At 33.8% G+C, this 24712-nt stretch overlaps 1 protein-coding gene across 2 annotated transcripts in view; it reads left to right on the top strand.

Annotated features, from left to right (window-relative positions):
- The window catches only part of LRP12 (LDL receptor related protein 12), a 91498-nt gene that overhangs the window by 35772 nt on the left and 31014 nt on the right, over positions 1-24712 (top strand). Inside the window, 1 exon segment of one of the 2 annotated variants that reach the window (NM_001261683.1) lies at positions 15183-15239. The exons of the other annotated variant lie outside the window; for it this stretch is intronic. Coding sequence (NP_001248612.1) covers positions 15183-15239 — 57 coding nt within the window. 2 annotated transcript variants of the gene reach the window in all.

Below are 24712 nucleotides of genomic sequence, written 5' to 3'. Positions count from 1 at the left end.
GAGAGGAAAGGTCTAAAGTTGAAGCAAAGAGATGGGCTAATGAATGACTCCAGGATCCAGAGTAATCTTAGACCTAGTATGTCCTTGGCACTCATTATAAAGCCTCTGATAAACTTGAGAACCACCTTTATTTATTTATTTATTTATTTATTTATTTATTTATTTTTTGAGTTGGAATTTTGCTCTTGTTGTCCAGGCTGGAGTGCAATGGTGCAATATCAGCTCTCTACAGCCTCTGCTTCCTGGATTCAAGTGATTCTCCTGCCTCAGCCTCCTGAGTAGCTGGTATTACAGGCATGCACCACCACACCCAGCTAATTTTGCATTTTTAGTAGAGACGGGGTTTCTCCATGTTGGTCAGGCTGGTCTCGAACTCCTAACCTCAGGTGATCTGCCTACCTCCCAAAGTGCAAGGATTACAGGCATGAGCCACCGCGCCCAGCCGAGAACCACCTTTATTATCAGTGAAATACCATGTGTAACTTCATGTTCTCTGGTCATAAGTAGTGCTAGAAGTAGAGACAAACGACTTGCTTTCTCATCTTTTATACATAATAAAGATAGGAAAAAGACAATACTAGGGTGTTTGATGCAAAAAAAGAAAATAGCGTTAAGGTTAAGAAAAATTTAGATCTACAAATACTATTGACTGATTTTAACAATTCAGTAATTTCTTTTAATGTTATTAAAAGTATAGTTTAAACACACTGATTTTTAAATTTTGCTTTCTTTATAATTCTACCTTTAAAGGCGTTTCTTTCTGCAGTATAATACATTAAATTATCTTTGTTATTACAAAAGTGAACACTGTTTCTGTGTGTTTGTGTTAGTCTGTACATAGACTACATAGTGCTAGTAGTGATGTCAGCAAGAATAGCAATGTGGTATCTACATACTCATCTCATCACTGAGTCTCATGTATAAGAACATTTTTTAAAGTGACCTGTTGCTATAGAAGAGGGAAATTTATATTAAATGATAGTTCTTATACTATTTTGACAATAATATTAAGAAAAAAAGACATTACCTGTAATCATGTTTTTATTATAATGTCATAAGGAAAAGCTTGAAACTGTATAGCTGTAGAATTTTATGTTGTCTTTTTTCAGAAGTTAGCATTCCGGTACATATTCAGTACACATTAATTACAGAAGTAATATATACTTTTAAAATTCAAACATTATAGAAATGTATCAGCAACAAGAGTTAATTATTTCTGCCCTTCTCCCTATCTTGGGAGTGAGTAAACAGTGCTAGCAGTTACATATATATATTATATGTATATAATAAAATATATAATAATCGTATATTATATAATACATTTAATATATAATATATAAATATATACAAATAATTAGTAATATATAAATATATTATATATTTATATGTTATAATTATATATGATATAAATATATAAATAATCTATTGTAATAATTATAAATATAATATGTAATACATAATTATAAATTGTTATAAATACATTATATATAATGTAATACATAATTATATATAACACATATATATCTGCCACATATTTTTCTACATGTGTAACTTGGCTGTTTTGTGTACTTTCTGATTTTTAATTTTTAAAAATTGGTCTCATAAAATAACACTAGGGGTCACAAGTTCAAGTGCTGACAAAGACCAGGAAGGTAACACAAGTGAATGAAGAGGGCCTGGTATCGGTCTCAGAATGACAGGGGAAGGTAGTGGGCACTAGACACCTAAAAATGGCATGCTTCTTCTAAAAGAGGTCAGCCACAGATCCAGCTCAGCAGGTATGTATGCAGAAATAGATATACACAGATACTAAATATTTTTCAAAAGAAGCCCAGAAATTCAGTATTTTTAGGTGAAGACTCTCAATTTTTAATGTTGGAATTGAGTAAATCTGGATTTCAGTCTGTCTCTACAACTTACTAGCTATAGAATTGTGGGGACGATGGAATCTATTCTTACAACTTTAGGAGGAAGATTTAATAATACATCATGAATTCATACAATATGTAATGCTTATTAAATGTTGACTGTGATTAGTGGTTGTCCAGCTTTAAAGGTGTGGGAACGGGATTGATTACAAGGGAGCATCAGAGAGCTATTTTGGGTGATGGAAATGGTCTGTGTCTTGATTGTAGTGTTGGTTGCTTGACTGGACATATTTGTTAGTACTTATCAAACCCTTGAAGTCGATGGATTTTTTGCATATAAATTATACCTCAACAAAGCTGATTTTATAAAGATAACTAACTGCTTTTCCCTTTTCTGTGTACTCCAGTTACATCAACTGTTAATAAAGTAGAGTTGATACCAAAGGTTTCTAACATTTTTATCACTAGTCTCTTACTGTCCCCTCTGAGCCTCAGTCACAAGCCCCACAGTGTGAAAGATTTTGCCCGCTGGGAAACAAGAAAGAAAGGAAAAACTACCTTTATTGGTTCAGTATACTCTTCTATACTGTGCGAACCATGTACTGGATTTATCAATTTGGGTACTGTGCTTGATATATAATATGAGTAAAGCAGGCCACTTAGTTACTTTGCAGAAATGTTATAATGTAATCTACAAGCTAATTACCCACTGTTTAGTGATAAGCTATAAAGCTTAATAAACCAAGAAGAAAAATTAGAAGCAAAAGTAATATACAGGCATACCTCAGAGATATGGTTTGGTTCCAGACCTCCACAATAAAGTGAATGTCACAATAAAGTGAGTCACGTGAATTTTTTGGTTTCCCAGTGCATGTAAAAGTTATGTTTATACTGTAGTCTATTAAGTATGAAATGACATATCTAAAAAAATGTATACCTTAATTTAAAAATATTTTATTGCTTCAGAATGCTAATGATCATCTGAACCTTTAGCAAGTTATAATTCCTCTCCTGGTGAAAGGTCTTGCCTCAGTGTTGATGGCTGCTGACTGTCAGGGTAGTGGTTGTTGAAGGTTGCAGTAGCTGTAGCAATTTCTTAAAATAAGACAACAATAAAGTTTGTCACATCAGTGAACTCTTCCCTTCATGAAAGCTTTCTCTGTAGCATGTGATGTTGTTTGATAGCCTTTTGCCCACAGTAGAATGTCTTTCAAAATAGGGGTCAGTCTTTTCAAACCCTGCTGTTGCTTTATCAACTAAGTTTATGTAATATTGTAAATCTTTTGTTGTCATTTCAACAGTGTTCACAGCCTCTTCCCTAGGAATAGATTCCATCTGAAGAAACCACTTTCTTTGCTGATCCCTAAAAAGCAACTCCTCGTCCATTAAAGTTTTCTCATGAGACTGCAGCAATTCAGTCACATATTCAGGCTCTACTTCTAATTCTAGTTCTGTTGCGATTTCCACCACTCTGCAGTTTCTTCCTCCACTGAAGCCTTGAAACACCTCAAAGGTCATACATGAGGGTTGGAATCAACTTCATCCAAGCTCGTGTTAGGTCACAGTTCATTGACCTCCAATGAATCATGAATGTTCTTAATGACATCTAGAATGGTGAGTCCTTTCCAGAGGTTTCAATTTACTTTGCCTGGATCCATCAAATGACTTGCTGTGGCAACCATAGCCTTACAAAATGTGTTTCCTAAATAATAGGCTTGAAAGTCGAAATTACTCCTGATTCATGGGCAGCAGAGTGGATGTTGTGTTAGCAGGCATGGAAATATATGGATTTCCTTATACATCTCCGTCAGCACTATTGGGTGACCAGGTGAATTGTCAATGAGCAGTAATATTTTGAAAGGAATCTTTTTTTTCTCAGAGGGTGGTCTCAAGAGTGGGCTTAAAATATTCAATAAACAATGCCATAAACAGATGTGCTGTCACCCAGGCTTTGTTTAAGCAGAGTAGATTTAGCTTAATTCCTAAGGGCCCTGGGATTGTTGGAATGGTAAATAATCATTAGCTTCAACTTAAAGTCACAAGCTGCATTAGCCTATAACAGGAGAGTTAGACCTCTTTATCTTGGAAAAATGGTACTGATAGACTTGGTCCATGTAGGGATGCCACAAACCTCCAATTTGGTAAACAAAACAACAGAAAAACAACACTGTATCTGCAGAGTATCATAAAGCAAAGTGCAATAAAAAGAGGTGTGCCTGTACTTAAGTATATAAAAGTTTAGTTCCTTAAATGAGAATAAATACCTGAGTAACAGCACTCATTGTCTTTTTGCATGCTTCTTTAGGTATACGTGTATATGTGTGTGTGTGTGTATATATATATTTATGTGTATTCTATAAACACACGCATATGTGTATCTTTCACAAACTTCTCCTAACTTCATTCTACGTCTGCCACTCTTGAGATTGCAAGACTAACTCCTTCTCTACCACTTCCTCCTCCTCTGCCTACTCACCATGAAAACAGTAATTCACTTCCACTTAATGAACCGTAAATACATTTTCTATTCCTTGTGATTTTCTTAATGACATGTTCTTTTCTCTAGCTAACTTTATTGTAAGAATAATACAATAAAGTCTGTAGTACATGTAACTTAGAAAATATGTGTTAATCAACTGTTTATGTTATTGTTAAGGCATCCAGTCAGCAATAGGCTTCTAGAAGTTATGTTTTGGGGGAATCAAAAGTTATATGCAAATGTTTAACTATGCAGAAGGGTTAGCACCCCCAACCCCTGTGTTGTTCAAGGGTCAACTGTATAATTACGAACTGTGACCAAAGCACAAGCATCAAAAGAAGAAATAGGTAAATTAGGCTGTTCTGAAAATTAAAAACACTTGTGCTTCAAAGGACACTGTCAAGAAAGTGAAAAGTCACCTTATAGAATGGGAGAAAATATTTGCAAATTATGTATCTAACCAAGGGATCAATATCTACAATGTCTAAAGAACTCTTACAACTCAGCAATAACAGAAAGACAATCAGCCAATTAAGAAATGGGCAAAGGATTTGAATGGACATTTCTCCAAAGAACAGCATAAATGGCCAATAAGCACATGAAAAGAGCCACATTATTACTCATTAGGGAAGTGCAGATCAAAACCATAATGATATATCACTTCATACCCATAGGATAGCTAAATTGAAAAAGATGGACAATAATAAATGTTGTCAAGGATGTGGAGAAATGGACCCTTACATGTTGCTGATGGGAATGTAAAATGGCATTGCCATTTGGAATATAGTTTGGCAGTTCCTCAGAAAGGAAAACATAGGGATACCATATGACCCACCAGTTCCACTCTCTCTATATACTAAAGAGAATTGAAAACATATGTCTATATAAAAACTTGTATACAAATATTCATAGCAATGCTATTCACAAAAAGTAGAAACTGCCTAAATGTGTGTCACCTAGTGAATATGTAAATAAAATGTGATATATCCAGATAATGTAATATTATTCAGCCACAGAAACGAAGTACTGAGTCATGGTACAAGGATGAATCATGAAAATATAAAGCTAGGTAAAAGAAGCCAGACACAAAAGACCACGTATTGTATGATTCCGTTTATTTGAAATGACCAGAATAGGCAAATCCATACAGACAGAAAAACTAGATTAGCTGTTGCTAGGGGATGTAGGGATGAGAAAAGGGGGAATAACTGCTGATAGGTACAAGGTTTTTTGAGGGGGTGATGAAGATGTTCAGGCATTAGATGGTGATGGTGATGGTTGTACAACTTCCTGAATGTACTAAAAACCACCCATTATGCACTTGAAAAATGAAGTTTGTGATATAAAATATCTTTCAATAAAGCTGTTACTGTAAGAAATATAGGTGTGTAATTTTTTTTCCTGGAGTTCTGAATTCTTTCAAACTCATATTCATTCTTGTGAACCATAGTCATAGGTAGGAACCTTTGAACTTAGTAGTCCTAAAATTCCTTTTTCAGTTTATGTTGTGAGCTCTTTTATCAGTAGCTCAAGCTAATTTTAGAATAGAGAAGATGATTTTCATCTGTATGAACACTCACTGAGGTGCTCAGCAGTAGGATGCATAAGATCTCTGCATGTTCTTTAAGGGACCTGATTCATTCTTTGAATACTAGGAGCTTGTGTTTGTTTAGTATTTGTACTTTAAACAACATAGTAGTTCGTTGTCATTATATGCTTATTTCCAAGACATTTCAAACATAAAATCTTACTAACATAATACTACAGGAAGTCTAAACATATGAAAACACTGAACTCCCAAAGGTCCATTAAGAATATGGTTTGGCCGGGCGCGGTGGCTCACGCCTATAATCCAGGACTTTGGGAGGCCGAGGTGGGCGGATCGTGAGGTCAGGAGATCGAGACCATCCTGGCCAACATGGTGAAACCCCGTCTCTACTAAAAATACAAAAATTAGCTGGGCATGGTGGCATGTGCCTGTAATCCCAGCTATCAGGAGGCTGAGGCAGGAGAATTGCTTTATTTAACCAGGGAGTTGGAGGTTGCAGTGAGCTGAGATCACGCCACAGCACTCCAGCCTAGTGACAGAGGAAGACTCCATCTCAACAACAACAACAAAAGAATGGGGTTTAAAAATTATAATGTATATTTTCATTAAAAGTAATGTTATAAATAATTATTACTATTGTTTTAAGTGGAAAATATGTTCAAGGCTAGTTCATATAAATACATAATGGATGGCCCAATTAAAAAGTTACAGAAATAATACTTTTAGGATACCAGTAATTAAATCAATCAGGAAAATATCTTTTTTCTCAGGGATTTCTTAACCTTTTTTACAAAATTAAACATCTCATTGTAGGTATTTGTTAGACATTATGGAGCCTTTCCTTAGAAGAATGTACTGAATTTGTCATACACTTAAAAGGGATTCACAAAAATCTTCATCTAGACCTACATGGGGAAGGTAGGTGTGTGAGTCTATTTGGGCTACCATAACAGAATACCACAGACTGGGTGGCTTAAACAACAGAAATTTGTTTTCTCTTAGTTCTGGAGGCTAGAAGTTCGAGATTTAGGTGTTTTCAGGGCTGGTTTCTGATGTGGCCTCTTTTCCTGGCATGTGGTGTCCTCCTTACTGTGTCCTCACATGGCCTCTTCTCTTACTGTGTCCTCACATAGCATGTGTGGACAGAGATCTCTGGTATCTCTTCTTCTTATAAGAGGACACCAGCCTTCTTGGATAGAACCCCCCCCCTTACCTTATTGAGCAGAGGGCCAAAATTCACTGAAAATGTTCTCAATCAATGAGAAAGGGGCCACTCTGCACACTTTGATTCTAGATTTTAGGCCTGCCGACATGTAACACCGGGAAAATGAGGCCTCCACTATCAAGCCTGCCTTTTTGGCAAACTATCTTGGAGTTTGGCCATACAGGTAGTAAAAAAGAAATATGTATTTGCCTGGCTTTGTTTTCTGCATATATATCTTCACAAATAAAAAGTGATGATCAGGCTACAACATATTAGATTTGAGAATTCTGGGACCTGGGTTTTGAGCCCTCCTCCCTCATTTTCTTTATCTTCTCACATAATTTGACATGAATTATCTATAAGTTTCCTTACAATGCTGTCTTACCAAAAAACTAAATAAGAAAGTTAAAACTGTAATTATTGGAAATACTTATTTTGCATAATTTGCATATGTTATACTAGATTAAGATACTGAAGGGGAATAAAACAATGCTTATGATATTAACCATGATCTTAATTCACCTACATGTTTTAAGATTCATAAGTCATTTGTACAAATCTCAAATCCAGAATATTTTGTGTGTTGTATAATATGCTATCAGAGGGTTTTATTTTTTTGTTTAAAAAATTTCTTATGGATAATTTCAAATATTTGTGAAAATAGATAGGACAGGATAATGAACCCCTGTGTACCCAAAACCTAGGCCCTAACAGCAGTTACTAACCCAGAGCCAATCTGCCTCCTTGCTAGGCTGTTAAATTCTTCTGCATATTTTGAAGAAATACCAGACCTCATTTCATCCAGTAATATTTCAGAATGCATCTCTAAAAGAACAAGTATGCTTTCTTTTTTAATCAGTTTAAGTGCCATGCCATTATCTTAGGAACGATTGTTAATTTTTCCTTGGTTTTATAAAACCAAACTGGTTTGTGTTTACAGTTGTCTCATTAATGTCCTGTTTGTTTATGAATCAGAATGTAAATGAGGTCCACAGTTTGTAATTATTCAATACTTCCTTTAAGCTTCTTTCAATCTGTGGACTTCCTCCACAACTTTAAAAATATATATATTTGTTGAAACAATTTAGAGTTTTTCATTCTGGAGTTTGTTGAGTGTTCCTCTGTAATGTGATTTAAAATGGTCCTCTGTTGTTTGCTTTTTCAGTAAACTGGTAAATGGATTTAGAGCTATAAAGCCTAATACAGTAGCCGTCAGCCACATTAACTATTTTAAATTTAAGGTTAAATTAATTAAAATTAAATAAAATAAAAAATTTAGTTGCTAAAGTACAAAGCTCATTTTAAATGATTAATAGCTACATGTGGCTAGTGGCTACCATATTGGGCAGTGCCTTGATAGAACAGTTCCATCATGTGGGAAGTTCTGTTAGTCACTGCTGCTTTAGATAGAGGCTTGATCAAGTTCAGGTTTCTCCTCCTCTGTGTTCTTCCATTAGGAGGCCCATGATGTGTGATGTCTCACTGTCCTTTTTTTCTGATGTTAGCAGTTATTGATAGTCAATGCCTGAATCCATTCATTCATTAAAGGATGCAAAATGTTGACCATAGGAGTTTTAAAGAATTACTTCTGGTTGGGTTGATCTCCAGAAGCTTTATGGCTGAGGTAACATTTAGTTGAGCCTTGAAATTTCTCTGAAAGTTTAGTAAGTGAAGGTACAGGGAAAAGAGGAATTTTGTGGTTGTGGATTGTGGTGGTTGTGTTTGTTTTTGTTTTTTAAACAGGGCAGAAGACTAATGTGTTTGGTGCACAAGAAGTATGGGAATTTAAAATTGAAAAGTATATCTGGAGCCTATACAATGTAGATCCTGAATGCAACGACAAGGCATTGGATTTTATTTGAAAGGGAAATGCTATAGTAGCTATTTGTTGGTTGCCTACCATCCAGTTATCTTTTTTCTCTTTTTAACAATGCCCTTAAATGCTTCAGAAAATGTAATTCAACACCTCACTCTAGGCTTATGTCTATCATCATATTCCATTTTGTTTTCCTTGAGAGGGGTGGGCATGTGACCTAAGCTGTTCTAAACAGAATGAATATCAAGGCTTTTGGTTGTAAGTGATGAGATACAAATACTCTGTCTTCCCCTGGATGTGGTACCTGGAAGTGCTGTAGTTATTCTGTCAGGCTGATGAGGAAGCCAGCACACAGCCTGACAAAATAACACACAGAGAGATCAGGCAACCACTGATTTCTCTGTCACTAGAGATTATTGTTTCCTGTTCTAGAACTTTATAGAATAGAATCATACAGAATGAATTCTTTTGTGTTTCTTCTTTTACTCTATGTTTTTGGAATTCTTTTTTCATTTCCCTTACCTAGGTGTGGGTATATATCTATATGTTAGGTCATATATCTATATGTTCATCCTGAAAGAACTGTTTTCCAAAGTGGTTGTACTATTTTATATTCCCACTGGCAATTTTTGAGAGTTCTAGTTGAAGCTTGTTTTAAAGCTTTGCTAGGATAATTACAGAGTAGCTTTTACTTGGCAGTTAAGTTAGCCCTACTCCTAAGGTGTGGGTGGACTTCCTGGTCTACTAATACCCATGCATTTATCAAGGTCTCTCCGCTTCGGAGTTCTCTCTTGCTGGTCAGAACTTTAGCATCTTCCAGATTTGTGGGATGGAAGGGTTTATTTAAGCTTTCAGCAGCAATTCTTTGCCTATTCTTAATAGGTGACATCTGTTCTTAAGGTGTTACCTTACCCATGTGCAGCTTGACATTCAGCCTAAGACTAGGACTGTGTTGCAAATTTTGGAGTTTTTCTTTGTTTTTTTGTGTGTGTTTCTCATTGTTGTTCTTTTAAAAAACTGATACTGGTACTCTGAATGTTTCTGTTGCCTGAGCCCCTCTAAACTCTCATCTCTGTCTCCTCAGTTTAGCAAGATCTCCCTGCTTTGCTTGGGTTCTCCCTCAATATGCCAGAATCCAGGAAGTCTCCAGATAGAAAGGGCAGTAATAGGACTCACCTTAATTTGTTTCCCTTTTCTCAGGGATCACAGTCTTACACTACCTGTTGTCCAGTGTCTGCATTTTTTTTACATATTTTTCTGTTTTTTTAATTGTTCACAGCAAAATTGCTGATCTATTGCTACTTCCTCTTTTATAACCAGCAGCAGTTCATGAGTTTTTTTCTTTAAATCTTTTTTCGTTGCAACTGAAAATGGGGTCTTCTGCCATGTCTTCCAACTGGCTGTCATTTGTATTTACAAACGCTTTGGATTTCTGTATGCTTATTTTATATCCTACTACTTTACTAAATTTTCCTGTTCTTTATAGTTATTTTTCTATTGACTATCTTGGGTTTTCCAAGTAGATATAATCTGCACATGGACACAGTTTTACTTTTTTTTTTTTTTTTTAAACAATTCTTGTCTAATTGCACCGTTTGATATTAGTAACTATAGTGGCCACTCCTGTCCTCATCCCTACTTTTAGAAGAAAAGCCTGTAGGCTTTCCCCTTGAATAGGAAGCCTGCTAATTATATTTTGTTTTATATTTTGTTTGCTTCTGTTTTACATATTTTCAATTATTTTGTCAACAGATTGCCAACTCTTCAGGAGCAGGGACTCGGCACGCCTCTTACTTATATGGACTTAAGTATTCCTGCTATGTGTTATGTTTTGTGCTAGTTATTGGGGTTGCAAAACAAAACCCTGCTGTGTCCCATCAGAATACTCCCCCCACCCCAAAATTAAGATCTAGTAAGGAATATAGGCATTACACAGATAAAACAAATGTGATAAAATTTCAGAAAGTGACAGTGTCAGATACTAAAGGAACCTGTAACAGAATGACCTAACCTAGTATGGGAGAATCAAGAGATATCTCCCTAAAGAAATAATGTTTAATGAAAATCCAAAGGCAAGAGAGACAGTTGATACTTTCTAAAAGACACCCATTATTACTGGAAAGAAGAGAGAGAATGGGAAAGTGGGTCACAAGAGAGAAAGATTTAGAAGTAGTTAGGAAGAATCGGACTGTGGAGAGCTTGACAAGCCCTATTAGGATTGTGAACTTTTTCCTTAAGTACAATAAAATAAGAACCATCTTTGCTTTTTTGGTTTGTATGTGTATATATGTGTTTATGTTTGATAACTACTCTCACTGAGAAGTAGAAAAGCAATTGTAGGAAGCTGAGCATTTTCGTTTCTTATAGTTGCCAGTCATTTAACTTTTAAACCAATGTTTTTCTTATAAATTGGAATGCTGTGGCAGGTAGATTTTAATTCTGAGAGCTAAGCACTATTTCTTATATAAGCAAGAAGTATATTCATGTCTGAATCCTTTAAAAAAAAAAGCAAGGAACACAAACTTTTTTATGTCGTGGGAATTAGTATTGAGCCTGAATTCTTTTTAAGAGGTGAGGAATACAGACTTTTTAATGACTATGTATTTGAATGTTCAATCCATCCAGTTACTAGCTCTTTGGAAAAAAAATTACTAAACTGCTAGAAGCTTTGGTTTTCTCATTTGTAAAATGAACCGTTGTTTTAAGGATTAGCTGAGTGAACTCTTGTAAGGCACTTAGGATTTGGCTGGTACATATATATCAAATCTTAGGTGTATTTATTAGCTATTCTTAAGAACTTTAGTTCTTAAATAAAAAGGACAGAAATATATAAAAGAAGACAGAAAGATAATAAAGCAACAGGGATGCAGAGACTATAAATTTAGACATTCTCTTACGATAACATCCCCATTATATAAGTGAGCAAACTGAATCTTAGAAGTCATTTGAAGTTCATGACTATATAAATAGTAGAGCTGGGGTTTTATTACAGGAGTCTGACTCGAGAACTCAAACTCCATATCACTGTTGTATAGTTTCTTTCCTAAAACAGCGTCTATTTTAGTCGATTCTCTCTCATATTGCAGTCAAAACTACAGAGCAATAAATGGGAATGGTTGATTACTTGTTGGTGTTTAGTGAGACCAAAAAATTGTCATAACAAACTATTTTCTGATTTAGGTGATAATGAAACTTTTTCGTAGTTGAAAAATCTTTTTTAGGGTTTATCTACTTAACTGTTTCATTACATAATTAGCTGTTAATGTGTAGTTAAATAAGTAATGTTTCATCAGACTTTTTTTTTAGTATTTGCTATCTCTAAAGGGTGATGTCTGAAAAAATATCTGAAATGACTGCATTTGAACACTGTAGTCATAGTAAGATTGGTGGCGGGTGTTCATATTTGTACGTATGAAATATTCTTGGGGTTTGGGAGAGGGGCATTAAGGAGGATATAATTTGTATTAACAAAGCAATTTTCTTTGGGCTATCTACTGGAAACCTAGAAATGATTGAAAAGTATTTTTGTAAAAAAGTGTTTTTTTTTTACAAAAAAGACATCTTTGTAAAAATATTTTTTAGAATGGCAGTACACATAAATTAAGTAGCCCACTTCTTCAAGTGATGTTCAGAAGCAGAAACATCACTTTGATGTTAACAGAAGTTATCATTGATTTTTTTTTTAACTTCTAAATAGGATTGTTTTTAAGCTAGAGTAAATGTATGGGAAATTAGTAGTATCATGTTTTCTGTTTTAAAGGGTTAACCAGTTTTTAAAATCATTAATACTTCAATGAAATTTTAATATGTTATAATTGGCATGATATTTATCACATTTCTTTTTATCCAGAATGATGGGGATGAACTATATTCTGTTCACCTGTTTATCTTTTTTTGTAATATAAATAAAATTTTTAAAGAAATCTGTGCCTGTTTGTAACAAATTTGGCCAATGCTAAAGTATACAATTCAAACTTCCTCTCTAATTCCAGTTCCAGAGGTTTTCCTCCACAGTTTGTATATACCCTTAGGCTCATCAGTGTTTATGTAAATGCATAGACATACACATGACATGTTTAACATCTGCATATTATAAACTATACATACATAATTTTAAAGTTAAAATTAAATCATACTTTACTGCTCATCTGAAACATTTTTAATTTAATATGTGTATCCAATTAGTACACATATAATTATTTGTTTATTGACTATTTTATTATAAGACTGTTTATTCATGTGCATGTTGATAATAGTTTTAGATTTTTTTTTTTTTTTTTACTGATAATAAAGAATTTCACTAAGCCCTATGAGGTTGGTATTATCTCCATTTTAAAAGATAAAATTGAGGCACAGAGAGATTGGGTAACTTGCACACCAAATAAGTAATGGAGCTGGTTTTAGAATCCTGGCAATATAGCTCAGAATCCACAATCTTCAATATTACATTATGCTGCTTTTTTGCCTTCTATTTTTGCTCTGTTTACCCAACTGGAAAAATTTCATGTTTAAAATATATCTTAATTGGGTGTGATAGTACACTCCTGTAGTCCCAGCTGCTCGGGAGGCTAAGGTAGGAGGATTGCTTGAGTCCAGGAGTTCTAGTCCAGCCTGGACAACATAGTCAGACCCTGTCTCTTTTTTTAAAAAGTAAAATCTGATATTAAAACTCTCCTGAGCATAATATGCTATCTTCCGGATATTGGAAATGTTGCTATCACAAAGTACATAGCTATGATTTGTAGCTGTGTATAATATAGAAGTAGAAGGTTTAAGCCCAAACCTTACCAGTGCTTCTCAAACTTTAGTGTGCATGTAGATCACTGAGTGTGCAGGAGGATCTTGTTAAAATATAAATTCAGATTCCATAATCTGGAATGAGCCTGAGTCTCTGCATTTCTAACACACTCCCAAGGTGGCCAGTACCGCTAGTCTACTCGTGAGTGGCAAGGATTTAGGCAGTTTATACTGACCTTTGGCAAACCTTGTTAGGTATTTTATTGAATCAGTTTCATGTTTTGTTTCTGCTGCCTGTTTTTATAAATGGTGTGTTGTAAAGAAATGGGTACAGTCTTTCTAGTCATTTCAATTCTATGTGTGTGGCATTTAACAATAAATGAGAAAAAGAAATTGTGCCTTTTTTTGCATCAATGCACAGTACTTAAAATGAATATAATCACTTATTTGTATACTTAATATGGCCCTCCCACGTATCTCATCATTTTCACTGTTTCATTCTTAATTGAGGGAAGCATAATGTATGTTTTCATTTGGAAGGGTATAGCTGTAGTTGAACCAAAAATATTGTTTTATCACTCTTATTTTTTCTTTAGTAATAATAATAATATACTTTACACAGGTACAAAAATCAACACCTGTTCAATGCTATGTGCCAGGCACTATGTCAAGTGCTTAATGGGCATGATTTCATTTTAATCACCAGGACATCCCTCATTTATTCATCTATCAGCTATTTGTGCGCCTCTTCTGTATCAGAAACTGTGCCTACGGGGGGAGGCAAATAAACACAAATTCAGTTCTCCTATAGCTTAGTGCATTGGAGTGGGGGGTGCGATACAATATTCAAGCAATCATAGAAGTGTGGTAGTTGTAAACAAAAAGTTGTTAATTATAATATTTGCTATTTTCTCCACTCTCAACCATGAAAGAAAATTCTGCTTTTGTCTTCTAAGTTTTTTCTGACTAGCTTCCTTCCCCACCTGACTCCAAGGAAAATTCTTTCTCTGTCTGCTCGGTTTCTGAGCTGTTGTGATGCCAGATCCAACTAATGAGTTAGAACTAATGATGTATAAAATACAAAATTTTAAGACAAATACTTGAAAAGACATTGTTTACATTAATTTGAGGGAGTAAATATTCCCAATACTTAAGATTGTTAGAACGGTGTGGCTGATTTGGACACGCTTTTAGGGGAATGCTATTTTTAACAAGCTGTGTTCTCTTTTTTTCTTGTAGCAGTACTGACTTCCCTTTTGATTATTAATTGATAGAAAATTCTTTCTGGTGTTGATCAGATCTATCTATTCGACCTTTATCTATAACACTACATTGTTGAGATTTCCAAAATGTTTGTTTTCCCCATTACTCTTATGATTTTGAGCTTCCTAGGATTGTTTTGAAGATTATTATAAGAAACTTTAGCTTCTCAATATTAAAAGGAGCACTATGTAATTGTTTCTCTTTTAAAGGGAGGTTCTGAAAAATTTTATCTTGGATATTAGTTTATTCATTATGTTTAATTTTAGGAAATGGTGCTCTTGCAGAACATTCTGAAAATGTGCATATTTCAGGAGTGTCAACTGGTAAGTCATTTTTTGTAATGTTTAAATTTCATGCATGACTTATATGGTAAATATTGAGAGCCACCTGGTATCTTACGAAGTGATATTTGGCTATAAAAATTATTACTGCTTTTTGCAGCATGTAATAAGGAATGAAGTAACTGGAACATGGAGAAATTCTCATAAGATAAAACTGATACTTGCATGCCCATGGATTGATTATACTTTTCCAAACGGACTGCATAATTATTTTTTCATACAAACATTGAACCTAGGGAAAAGTTAGCTCAAGTTGAATTAGTATTTTCTTTCCATATAAAGTTATGTGAAATGAAATTTACTGAAATGTGATTTTGAATGCTATCCCTAGGATTAGAGCCTTAGAAATTAAGCTTTTTGCTTGATTTTTAGATTATAGTACTACTCTACATAAAACTATTGTATTTGAGCACGCAGTTTATTTGCTATTAAAAAGCAACCCAATATGCTTGTGTCCATGAAATTCAGAAATTCATCATTGAGGTAAATGTATTTTTTGTACTCATCTAGGCTTTTATAACTTATAATTACTTTATAACTTTATAATTACTTAAAGACTTATAACTACTAAAATTTTTATTCATAGGTCACTTCCACAACTCTGTTACCATTTTTGCTATATCAACCACAGTTACTAGGAGAACTAAAATATTTATTTTTGCATATATTGAAATAGGTTTTCTTACTATTCATTTATTATTTCCCTATATTGATAAGTTTTGTGTGGTTAAAACTGCACTTAGTGTATTTATCAATCCATTGATTAACTTCTTTGTGTCATCTTGTGATTTATTTGGTTCTTTTTTCCTCACATGAAGCAAATCTTGTTCTTTTGTTTTATGTCTGACTTTGTATTTAGAAAGTTTATAGACTTAAGAAATACTCTAAGGATTAGTATGCTCTAGTCAAACACATCAACAAGCCTAGTTTCCTGAAAATACAAAGCAAGTGCTTCAGTGCCTGCATTAATTTTTTTTCATAGTTTGTTTCACTTTTTAAAAAATATGTTCTCAAATGATACATAATTGTATATACCAAATAACAATAAGGTTATTTTAAAGATGGCCTTCTCTCTTTTTCTTTGCATTTTGAATAATGAGAATTATAACTACTTCTCCAAGTTGTAACTATAAAGTATGCTTGTTTACAAACATTTTAATTTATACAACCAAATGGTTACTATTTAATTCAGTAGTTTTCAAAAATTTTGGTCTCAAGACGCATTATAAACTTTTAAAAACTACTGAGGCCTGTTTTAGTCTACGTGTGCTGCTACAACAAAATACTACTGTGAATAGCTTGAATAACAGACATCAATTTTTCTCACAGTTCTGGAAGTCCAAGATCAAAGTGCTGGCAGGATTGGTCCCTGGTGAGACCTCTTTTCCTGGCCTGTAGATGGCCACCTTCTCATTGTGTCTTCACATGGCCCTTTTTCTATGAATGTTCAGAGAAAGCAAGAGATCTCTTGTGCATCTTCTTCTAACAAGAACATCAGTCCTATGGTATTAGGGCCCCATCCTTATGACCTCATTTAACCCCAGTTACCTCCTTAATGGCTGTATCTCCAAATACAGTCACATTGGTAGTTAGGGCTTCCACATATGGGCTTGAGGTGGGACACAATTCAGTCTATAACAAGGACTTAAAAGAGTTTTTGTTTATGTGAGCTACAGCTACCAATATTTACTATGTTAGAAATTAAAACTGAGAATTTGTTTTAAAACTCATTAGTTCAATTAAAAATAACAGTAACCTATTGCATGTTTACATCAATATGTACTATAGTTTTATGAAAAATATATTTTTCAAAACAAAAAACATCAATAAGAACAGCTTTGTTTTATAATTTTGTAAAGTAATGATTGGCTTAAAAGAAGATAGCTAGATTCTCATATCTGTTTCTGCACTCAGTCTTTTGCAACATCATGCTTTGTTTGACATACTAGGAGACAGGCCAGTCTCACAGTGATGTGTAATTGGAAAAGAGAGTAATATTTTAATAGCCTTTTCCAGATAATCGTAAATATTCTGTGATACTAGACTAAAACTCAAAAAGAGGTAGTTTCTTTAAGGTTAGTTGCAATGTGGAGTCTAACACCATATCATTGAGCATTTTGTGCTCTGTTACATTAAAATCTAATTGGGTCTTTCTTACCCTTTGAATCAATTTCCTTACCATGTATGATTTTATAATGTTCTTTGATCACTTGCAAATGCAGATTTGCTGAGTTATGCAGATTAATACAGAGTATAAGAAGTTATGAAAACTTGGAAATTTGGACAGATACAGTACTATGTTCTGAATTTTGTGTCAACTAATCAAGAGTTACATTATACTTATTTTTAGCTGTTTGCTTGTGATTAGACCACTAGGCTCTTGTTGAGCATTGATAATACCCTTCAGTAAATTTCTGTTTGAAGAAAGAAATCAGAAGTAAAGATATTTTACATTTTTTAATCTTTTTTTTCTTCTGAATTTCAGATGCATATTTAGAAATAAGTATTAGCTTGCTAGGGCTACCATAACAAAATGTCCCAGACTGGGTAACTTAAACAACATGAATTTATTTTCTCACTGTTTTGCAGGCTAGAATTCTGAGATCCAGGTGTCAGCAGGGTTGGTTTCTTCTGAGTTCTTTCTCTTTGGCTTATAAATGATGTCTTACTTTCTTCACATAGTCTCCCCTCTGTGTGTGTTGTCCTGATCTCCTCCTCTTACAAGGACACCAGTCATATTGGATTAGGGCCACACATATGACCTCATTTTAACTTTAACTCTTTAACTCTGTAAAGACTGTCTCTCCAAATCCAGTTACGTTCTGATGTACTAGGGTTAGACTTTAAAATATGAGTTTTTGAGGCAACACAATTCAGGCCATAACAAAATGTGTGTTTTAATTAAATATATTTATATGTCAATAAAATACTCCATTTCAGAAGTGAGTAAAACCTTATTCATGGCTTATTTTTTCTAAGTCTCATCTTACAAAATCTTTCTAACATAGAATGGGAAGAATAATACATGAAATCTGTTCTAATTATATTATTAAAAATAAATGGAATTATATTATTAAAAATAAGTGGATGCTGTCTCCAAAGGTATGTCTGGGTACACAGAGTCATTGCTTTTTTTTTTTTTTTTTTTTTTTTTTGCCTTTTTTGTTTTTTTTGAAATGGAGTCTCACTCAATCTGTTGCCCAGGCTGGAGTACAGTCTCAGTTCACTACAACCTCTGCCTCCCGGGTTGAAGCAATTCTCCTGCCCCAGTCTCCCAAGTAGCTGGGACTGCAGGCATGCACCACCATGCCCAACTAATTTTTGTATTTTTAATAGAGACGTGGTTTCACCACATTGGCCAGGCTGGTCTGAGACTCCTGACTTCAAGTGATCCGCCCACCTTGGCCTCCCAAAGTGCTGGCATTACAGGCATGAGCCACCGTGCCTGGCCTCATTGCATTTTTTTCTGAGGCCAGTACGGAGCTATAGATGTAATGTTTAATGGAGTATAAGTTTTCTGAAATCCTTGCATCCCCAGTAGAAACTAGGGCCCCTTCAGTGCTGATCTAAATGGAGAGCTAGCCTTTGGAAGAATCTCAAAATGCAGGACTTGCTTCCTTTATTGAGATCAGCAAGCAACAGAAATGGTGAGATGCTTCAGTATTCTATGCTACCATCTATTTCTGCTCTCCCCTGCTCTTTTCACCTCTGCTACTCCATTTGCCAGTGCTCAGTGCCCTGCTCGATTGTCGTTTGCACTTTGGAAAGTATATTGATGATTTTAGAAAGAATTTTAATTGTCTACACCTAGTGTTATCAGGTAATTTGTTTTCCAAATCAGGACACTTTGAAAGCGAAATAATACATTATTTTTAATTATGCTGCACCAGTGACAGAACAAGAACTGTTCTGGACAAATCAGGCTGTATAGTCACCCTGTTGGCAATGAATTCAATTCATTTAACATGTATCAAGCACCTGATAGGACCTTGTGCCAAGGAGGGTGGAAGTAAGTGGTGAGTAAAATATTCTGTCTCAAGGAACTTATCACTTAATAGCAGAAGTAAATGTGCAAACCGTACCTATAATATGATCTTAATGTACTAAGGCACATTATGGCAAATAATGAACACATTAAGTTAGAATATGAATTTGTAAAAAGCCTAGTTATAATATCTGGTAAGTAGTAAATGACTTAATATTAACTTTTTCTTATTTTATTAATTAGGCATAGTATTAAGTGCTTCATTTTGTTTACTCATGAATTTTTTGGGGAATTACTAATTTCTAATTAATAATATAGTTTTGGTTCTTGTGCTTGGAACAATTTGTTCTGTTTTTAATATTCTGTTTATTTCCATCTTCTTCCTCCTCAAATCCTTGCCAGGAAAGATAAGTCTTTGCCTTTTTGCTTGTTCTTATGCTACAGGGTTGGCATAAGAAATTGTAGTTAAATTATCAAAAAGTGTGTATCTAGTTGTTATATAATGGGAAAGAATATTGGATAAAATCTAATTTTTGTACTTTTTAAAAAATTTAGTACTTTTCTTGGTCCAGAATTTTAAATCTCCCTTCATATATTAGAGAAAGGAGAAAAGACAAATGGTATTTTTATAAATTTAATAATATATGAAAATCAGTATGAATTGTACCACAGAAACTGCCAAGTAATTTAACTGCATACACGAGAGAGTAGGAAGGCTATTTTAATCACTTTTTAAAAAAATGTCTAAATTATATGTTTCTTTTTGAAATGTTTAAAATTACCAAATTACTGCTTAACTGCTACATAGAATGAAATATATCTTAGGTCAAGTTGATTTACCACAAAGCCCTTGTACACATTAAACACATGTATTTGATTTTTTAAAATATATCTGCTTTAACCTGAATTACTCTGTAATCTATGATATTGACTTTAATCAGGATATTCTAGAAATAATTTATGTTCTCCTTATTCTTGATTACTTCTAAATCAAGTTTTTTGTTTTCACAAATTCTATTTATTATACAAGTTTCATTAAACATTTAGAAAAAAGCATTAGAAAATCGCCCATTAACCCTACCTTCCTAGAATAATTAATAATAGTATATTAAATTTTTTATTTGTCCTTTTGTGTACATACCTTAAAAATAATTGTATATGCATTTGAATTATCCCTAATTTTATCTCCTGCTCTATTTAACACTATGTACATTTTTCCCTTAGTCTTCATATCCATTATTGTAATACCTGCATAAAATTTCCATCACGTGACTTCATTACAATGGGTTGTTTCCAATGGATTTTGCCTAATTTGGATCTTGCTCAAGAGATATATTCATATACAGTTGACTCTTGAACAAGATGGCAGTTGGGGCACCCTGCATAGTCGAAAAACCATGTATAATTGTTGATTCTCCAAAAGTTTAAGTACTCACTAGCATGCTGTTGACTGGAAATCTAAACAACAACATAAACATTAAATTAAATTTATGTACGTTATATGTATTAAATGCTGTATTCTTTTTTTTTTTTTTTTTGATACAGGATCTGGCTTTGTCACCCAGGCTGGAGTGCAGCGGCATGATCTCAGCCCACTGCAACCTCCACCTCCTGGGCTCAAGCCATCCTTCCACCTCAGCCTCCCGAGTAGCTGGGACTACAGGTGCTCACCACCATGCCCAGCCAGTTTTTGTTTTTGTAGAGATGGGGTTTTGCCATGTTGCCCAGGCTGGTCTTGAACTTGTGAGTACAAGTGATCCCCCCACCTCGGCCTCCCAAAATGCTGGTATTATAGGTGTGAGCCACCGTGCCCAGCCTTAAATGCTGTATTCTTAAAGTAAGCTAGAGAAAAGAAAATGTTATTAAGAAAATCATAAGAGAAAATCCATTTACAGTATGCTACTGTATTTATTGATACTGTAAGTTTACATTATCTATTTACAGATGAGTCATCTGTCTGATAAGGTGGGCAGCTGCAATTGCAGACCTCAGTCTACAGTACATATCAAGCAATTCAGCTTTTTCTTGTGATGTTGTGACTTTTCTTTGCTTCTTGGGAGCACTTGCAACATTACTAGTGGCACTTCGTATGGATCCCATGGTGTTATTTGGGGTTTATGGTATTGCACTAAACAAATGAAAAATACGTGAGAACCACCAGAGATCACATTATACTGTGACACACAATTTACTGGAGATACCAACTGCTCACATGAAGGTGATCAGCATCACACAGCAATTTAAGCAGATACTTGCAAATTGAGCTCACCAAAATAGCAATGGGAGGTGGCTACAGAATTATTAGTTGTATAGTATGTCCTATAATTAATTTTATTCAGTTATGATTTAGTATTCATCGTTATACTTCTCTTGAATGTAAATGGTGCTGTGTGTGGCCTGCAAGTGTTCGTGTAAGTTTTGATAAATTCTAACTCTTTGTAATAGGTTAGTGTATTTTTTATGGTAGTAAATGATAAAATAGTATTTTACATACATATGTATTCATGATATACCTAATGTTTTTTCAAAATTTCCAGTCTGTGATTTGTCTGCAAGGTTTTTCAAATTGTCACGAATCTCCAAAAAATTTTCCAGTGTATTTATTGAAAACAATCCATGTGTAAGTGAACTCACACAATTCAAACCCATGTTGTTCAAGGGTCAACTGTATATCTAGCCTTTTTTATTTCTAAGAATATTTCCTTAGCATACATTTCTGAAAGTGAAATTACTGTATCACAGGTCATAAATAATTTAATGACTAGAAACTTTCTGACAGATTGCCTTCCAAAAAAGATGTACTAATTTACACAGTTGTCTGCATTTACTTTCAATATAATCATGTTTTTCTTGCTTAACTTTTTTTCTTATTATGTTTCCGTTAAAGTCTCAACCTTTTATTTTCTGTCAAACTTTTAAAAAAAAAAAGGAACATTTTCTTTTCTTTTTGATTCATGGCCTGGAGTTGTGACATTTCAAAGAATAAGAGAATGAGATTTGCTTTCCTTTATAGTTAGGCAAAAACTAGCCTGAAGTTTATAAAATATTTTCTGTTTGCTAATAGGAACAGATGTTAAGGCTTGCTGCTTTCTCAGGCAGAAGCTTTTTCTAACATAGGAAGATTAACATGGTATTTCCAATTACCAATGATACAACTTCCAAATATTCCTACTTTTTAATGATAACTGAAGTCTGAGATTACCTTGATTTTTAGTCTACTCTGCATTTGACTTGAAATCTTTTGTCAGGCAAAGCTGACATTTCTATGAGCTGAGAGAGAGAATATTTACTAAGAATTTCCTTTCTTAATCCTTATTCATATTAACTAAATTAGCAGAGTATATAAAATAGACTTCAGATAGTTTTTAAGTATTGTTTAGGCTGTCAGAATTTTATTCTATCAAAGTCATCAGCCTTTCTTGCTTTTACGTATTTGCGTTTTATAGTTTCTATTCTAATATTCGAAGGCCTAGCACATTGCTAATCCTGTATGCCTTTTACAACTGTTAATTTGGTTGTGGCCTTTAAAATAGGGACATATTTTCTAAATTGCAGTAACTTTGCTTTCAGATTAGTTAACAACATTTTGTAATAATGGCGAGTACTAAATTAAAATGGCTTTTGTTTTTAACCACAGCTTTGGGCTTAAATATTTTAACATGGTATTTTGAAATTTTCCTGGAAGAACATCTAGTCTGATAAAGCTTTTATTATCCTAGAATGTTTAAGATCTTCCAAATAAAGAATTTGAAAGGAAATAAAGGTTAAATTTTAATTATCTCTGATAGAAGTTTACAATTATTTTTTAAATATAGAAAAGTTACATGAATAAGTAGCAGGTCAAGTGGTCCTTTGCACCTTTCCTATGTAATTTTAATATTATTTTACAGTTATTCAATTAGGTACCTGGACCTCTTGCTAAATTTACTAAGAAGAATTTCACTAGTTGTTTTCACCAGTGTTATAAAAATGTCTTTCATCCATGTTTGAAATGAAGAAAAGAAAGAAGGCTTATTACATTTTAGTTGATTATTAATACATTAGGGTTTTTAGGATTTCAGAATATAGAAATAGAACGTAGTGTGAACCCAAGAAGCTATCCTTTGTATAAAGAAAATGAGTAGGGAATATGAGACAGTACATTCTTTATATAAAAAAAATTACTATAGGATGCTAATAATTTTTAAAGTCATTGTCTACCTTCAGAGTTTACTTCTGAGACACTTAAAGTTTTAAAGTAGTGAACTCCCTTTAAGTTTTGGAAAGGAAACTAATGGTGCTATTATTTCTATATTATGTACTCTAATCTTATGGCCAATGTCTTATATGAAACATCTTTATGTTATATAATTGTAACCTATTTTATATTATATGTCAAGTATTTATTGAACAATTATGTATTTATAACAAAATAATTATGTTATATTTTTATGTTACATTACAGGTTGACTATCCCAAATCTGAAAATCCAAAAATCAAAATGCTCCAAAATCCAAAACATTTTGAGCAACGACATAACACTCAAAGGAAATGCCCATTGGAGCATTTCACACTTCAGATTTTTGGTTTTGGGATGCTCAGCTAGTAAGGATATATCTGCACATATTCCATAATTTGAAAAAAAATCAAAATACTTCTGGTCCCAAGGAATTTGGATAAGGAATATTCATTGTATGTTGTAATAAACAATAACCCCAGCGTTAGAGCAGCACATGTGAGTACCAGAACTATAGACAGAACAGGTTGTATTGTGACAGAGTATGCAGTGCTTAGATGATAGAAGTGAAGTTCATCTGGATGGATATATCCATTTCATTGAGTGAGCCAAACCTAGTGAAGGTAAAAAGGCAAGTTCTGTTCAAGCATTTGACATTTTCTTTTCCAATCTGTAACTCTGGGAATGACTCTTCAAAGTGTGATAACATGTTGGTTATCAGTAATTTTTGCCAAGGCATGAATTTGAATTGAATGTACTATGAAACTGTTGTGCAAAAGCCAGTCACTTGGTCAATAAGCAAACTGTACTTGGGTATCAGTTGACTAATAGCCTGTTATAAGTAAGGGGGTGATTTGATATTAAACTGCAGTAATGGAAATACAGTATCCAGAACCAAGCAGATGATAGTTCTTCTTTAGTATTCATGCAAACATCCTCTGGTATTGTTTATTTCTGGGTACCACCCTTGACAAAGGACACAGTAACTGGAACACTGCTAAAAACTGTGTCAAAGCTGATAGAGATGGGTTACAAAACCATGAGCTCCAAGGCCAGTTTGTTAGCTTAAGTGATGATTTCTGCCTTACCTTTTTATGCTTCCAGCCAGAGTCACAGTAACCTTCAAAAATTAGTAATTTTTCCCATTCTGGAAATAGTAGTAGTTTGCTTTAGCCTTTTAGTCTTCTGTAGTGCTTAAAATCGGAAAATGTAGGTACCATGTCAGTAATTTTTATACGCTTGCAGGAAAAAAAA

Source organism: Macaca mulatta, chromosome 8 (genome assembly GCF_049350105.2).
Source record: "Macaca mulatta isolate MMU2019108-1 chromosome 8, T2T-MMU8v2.0, whole genome shotgun sequence".
NCBI lineage: Eukaryota > Metazoa > Chordata > Mammalia > Primates > Cercopithecidae > Macaca > Macaca mulatta.
Note: the sequence above shows the minus strand (reverse complement) of the source record. Positions and strands in the feature narration are given on the sequence as shown.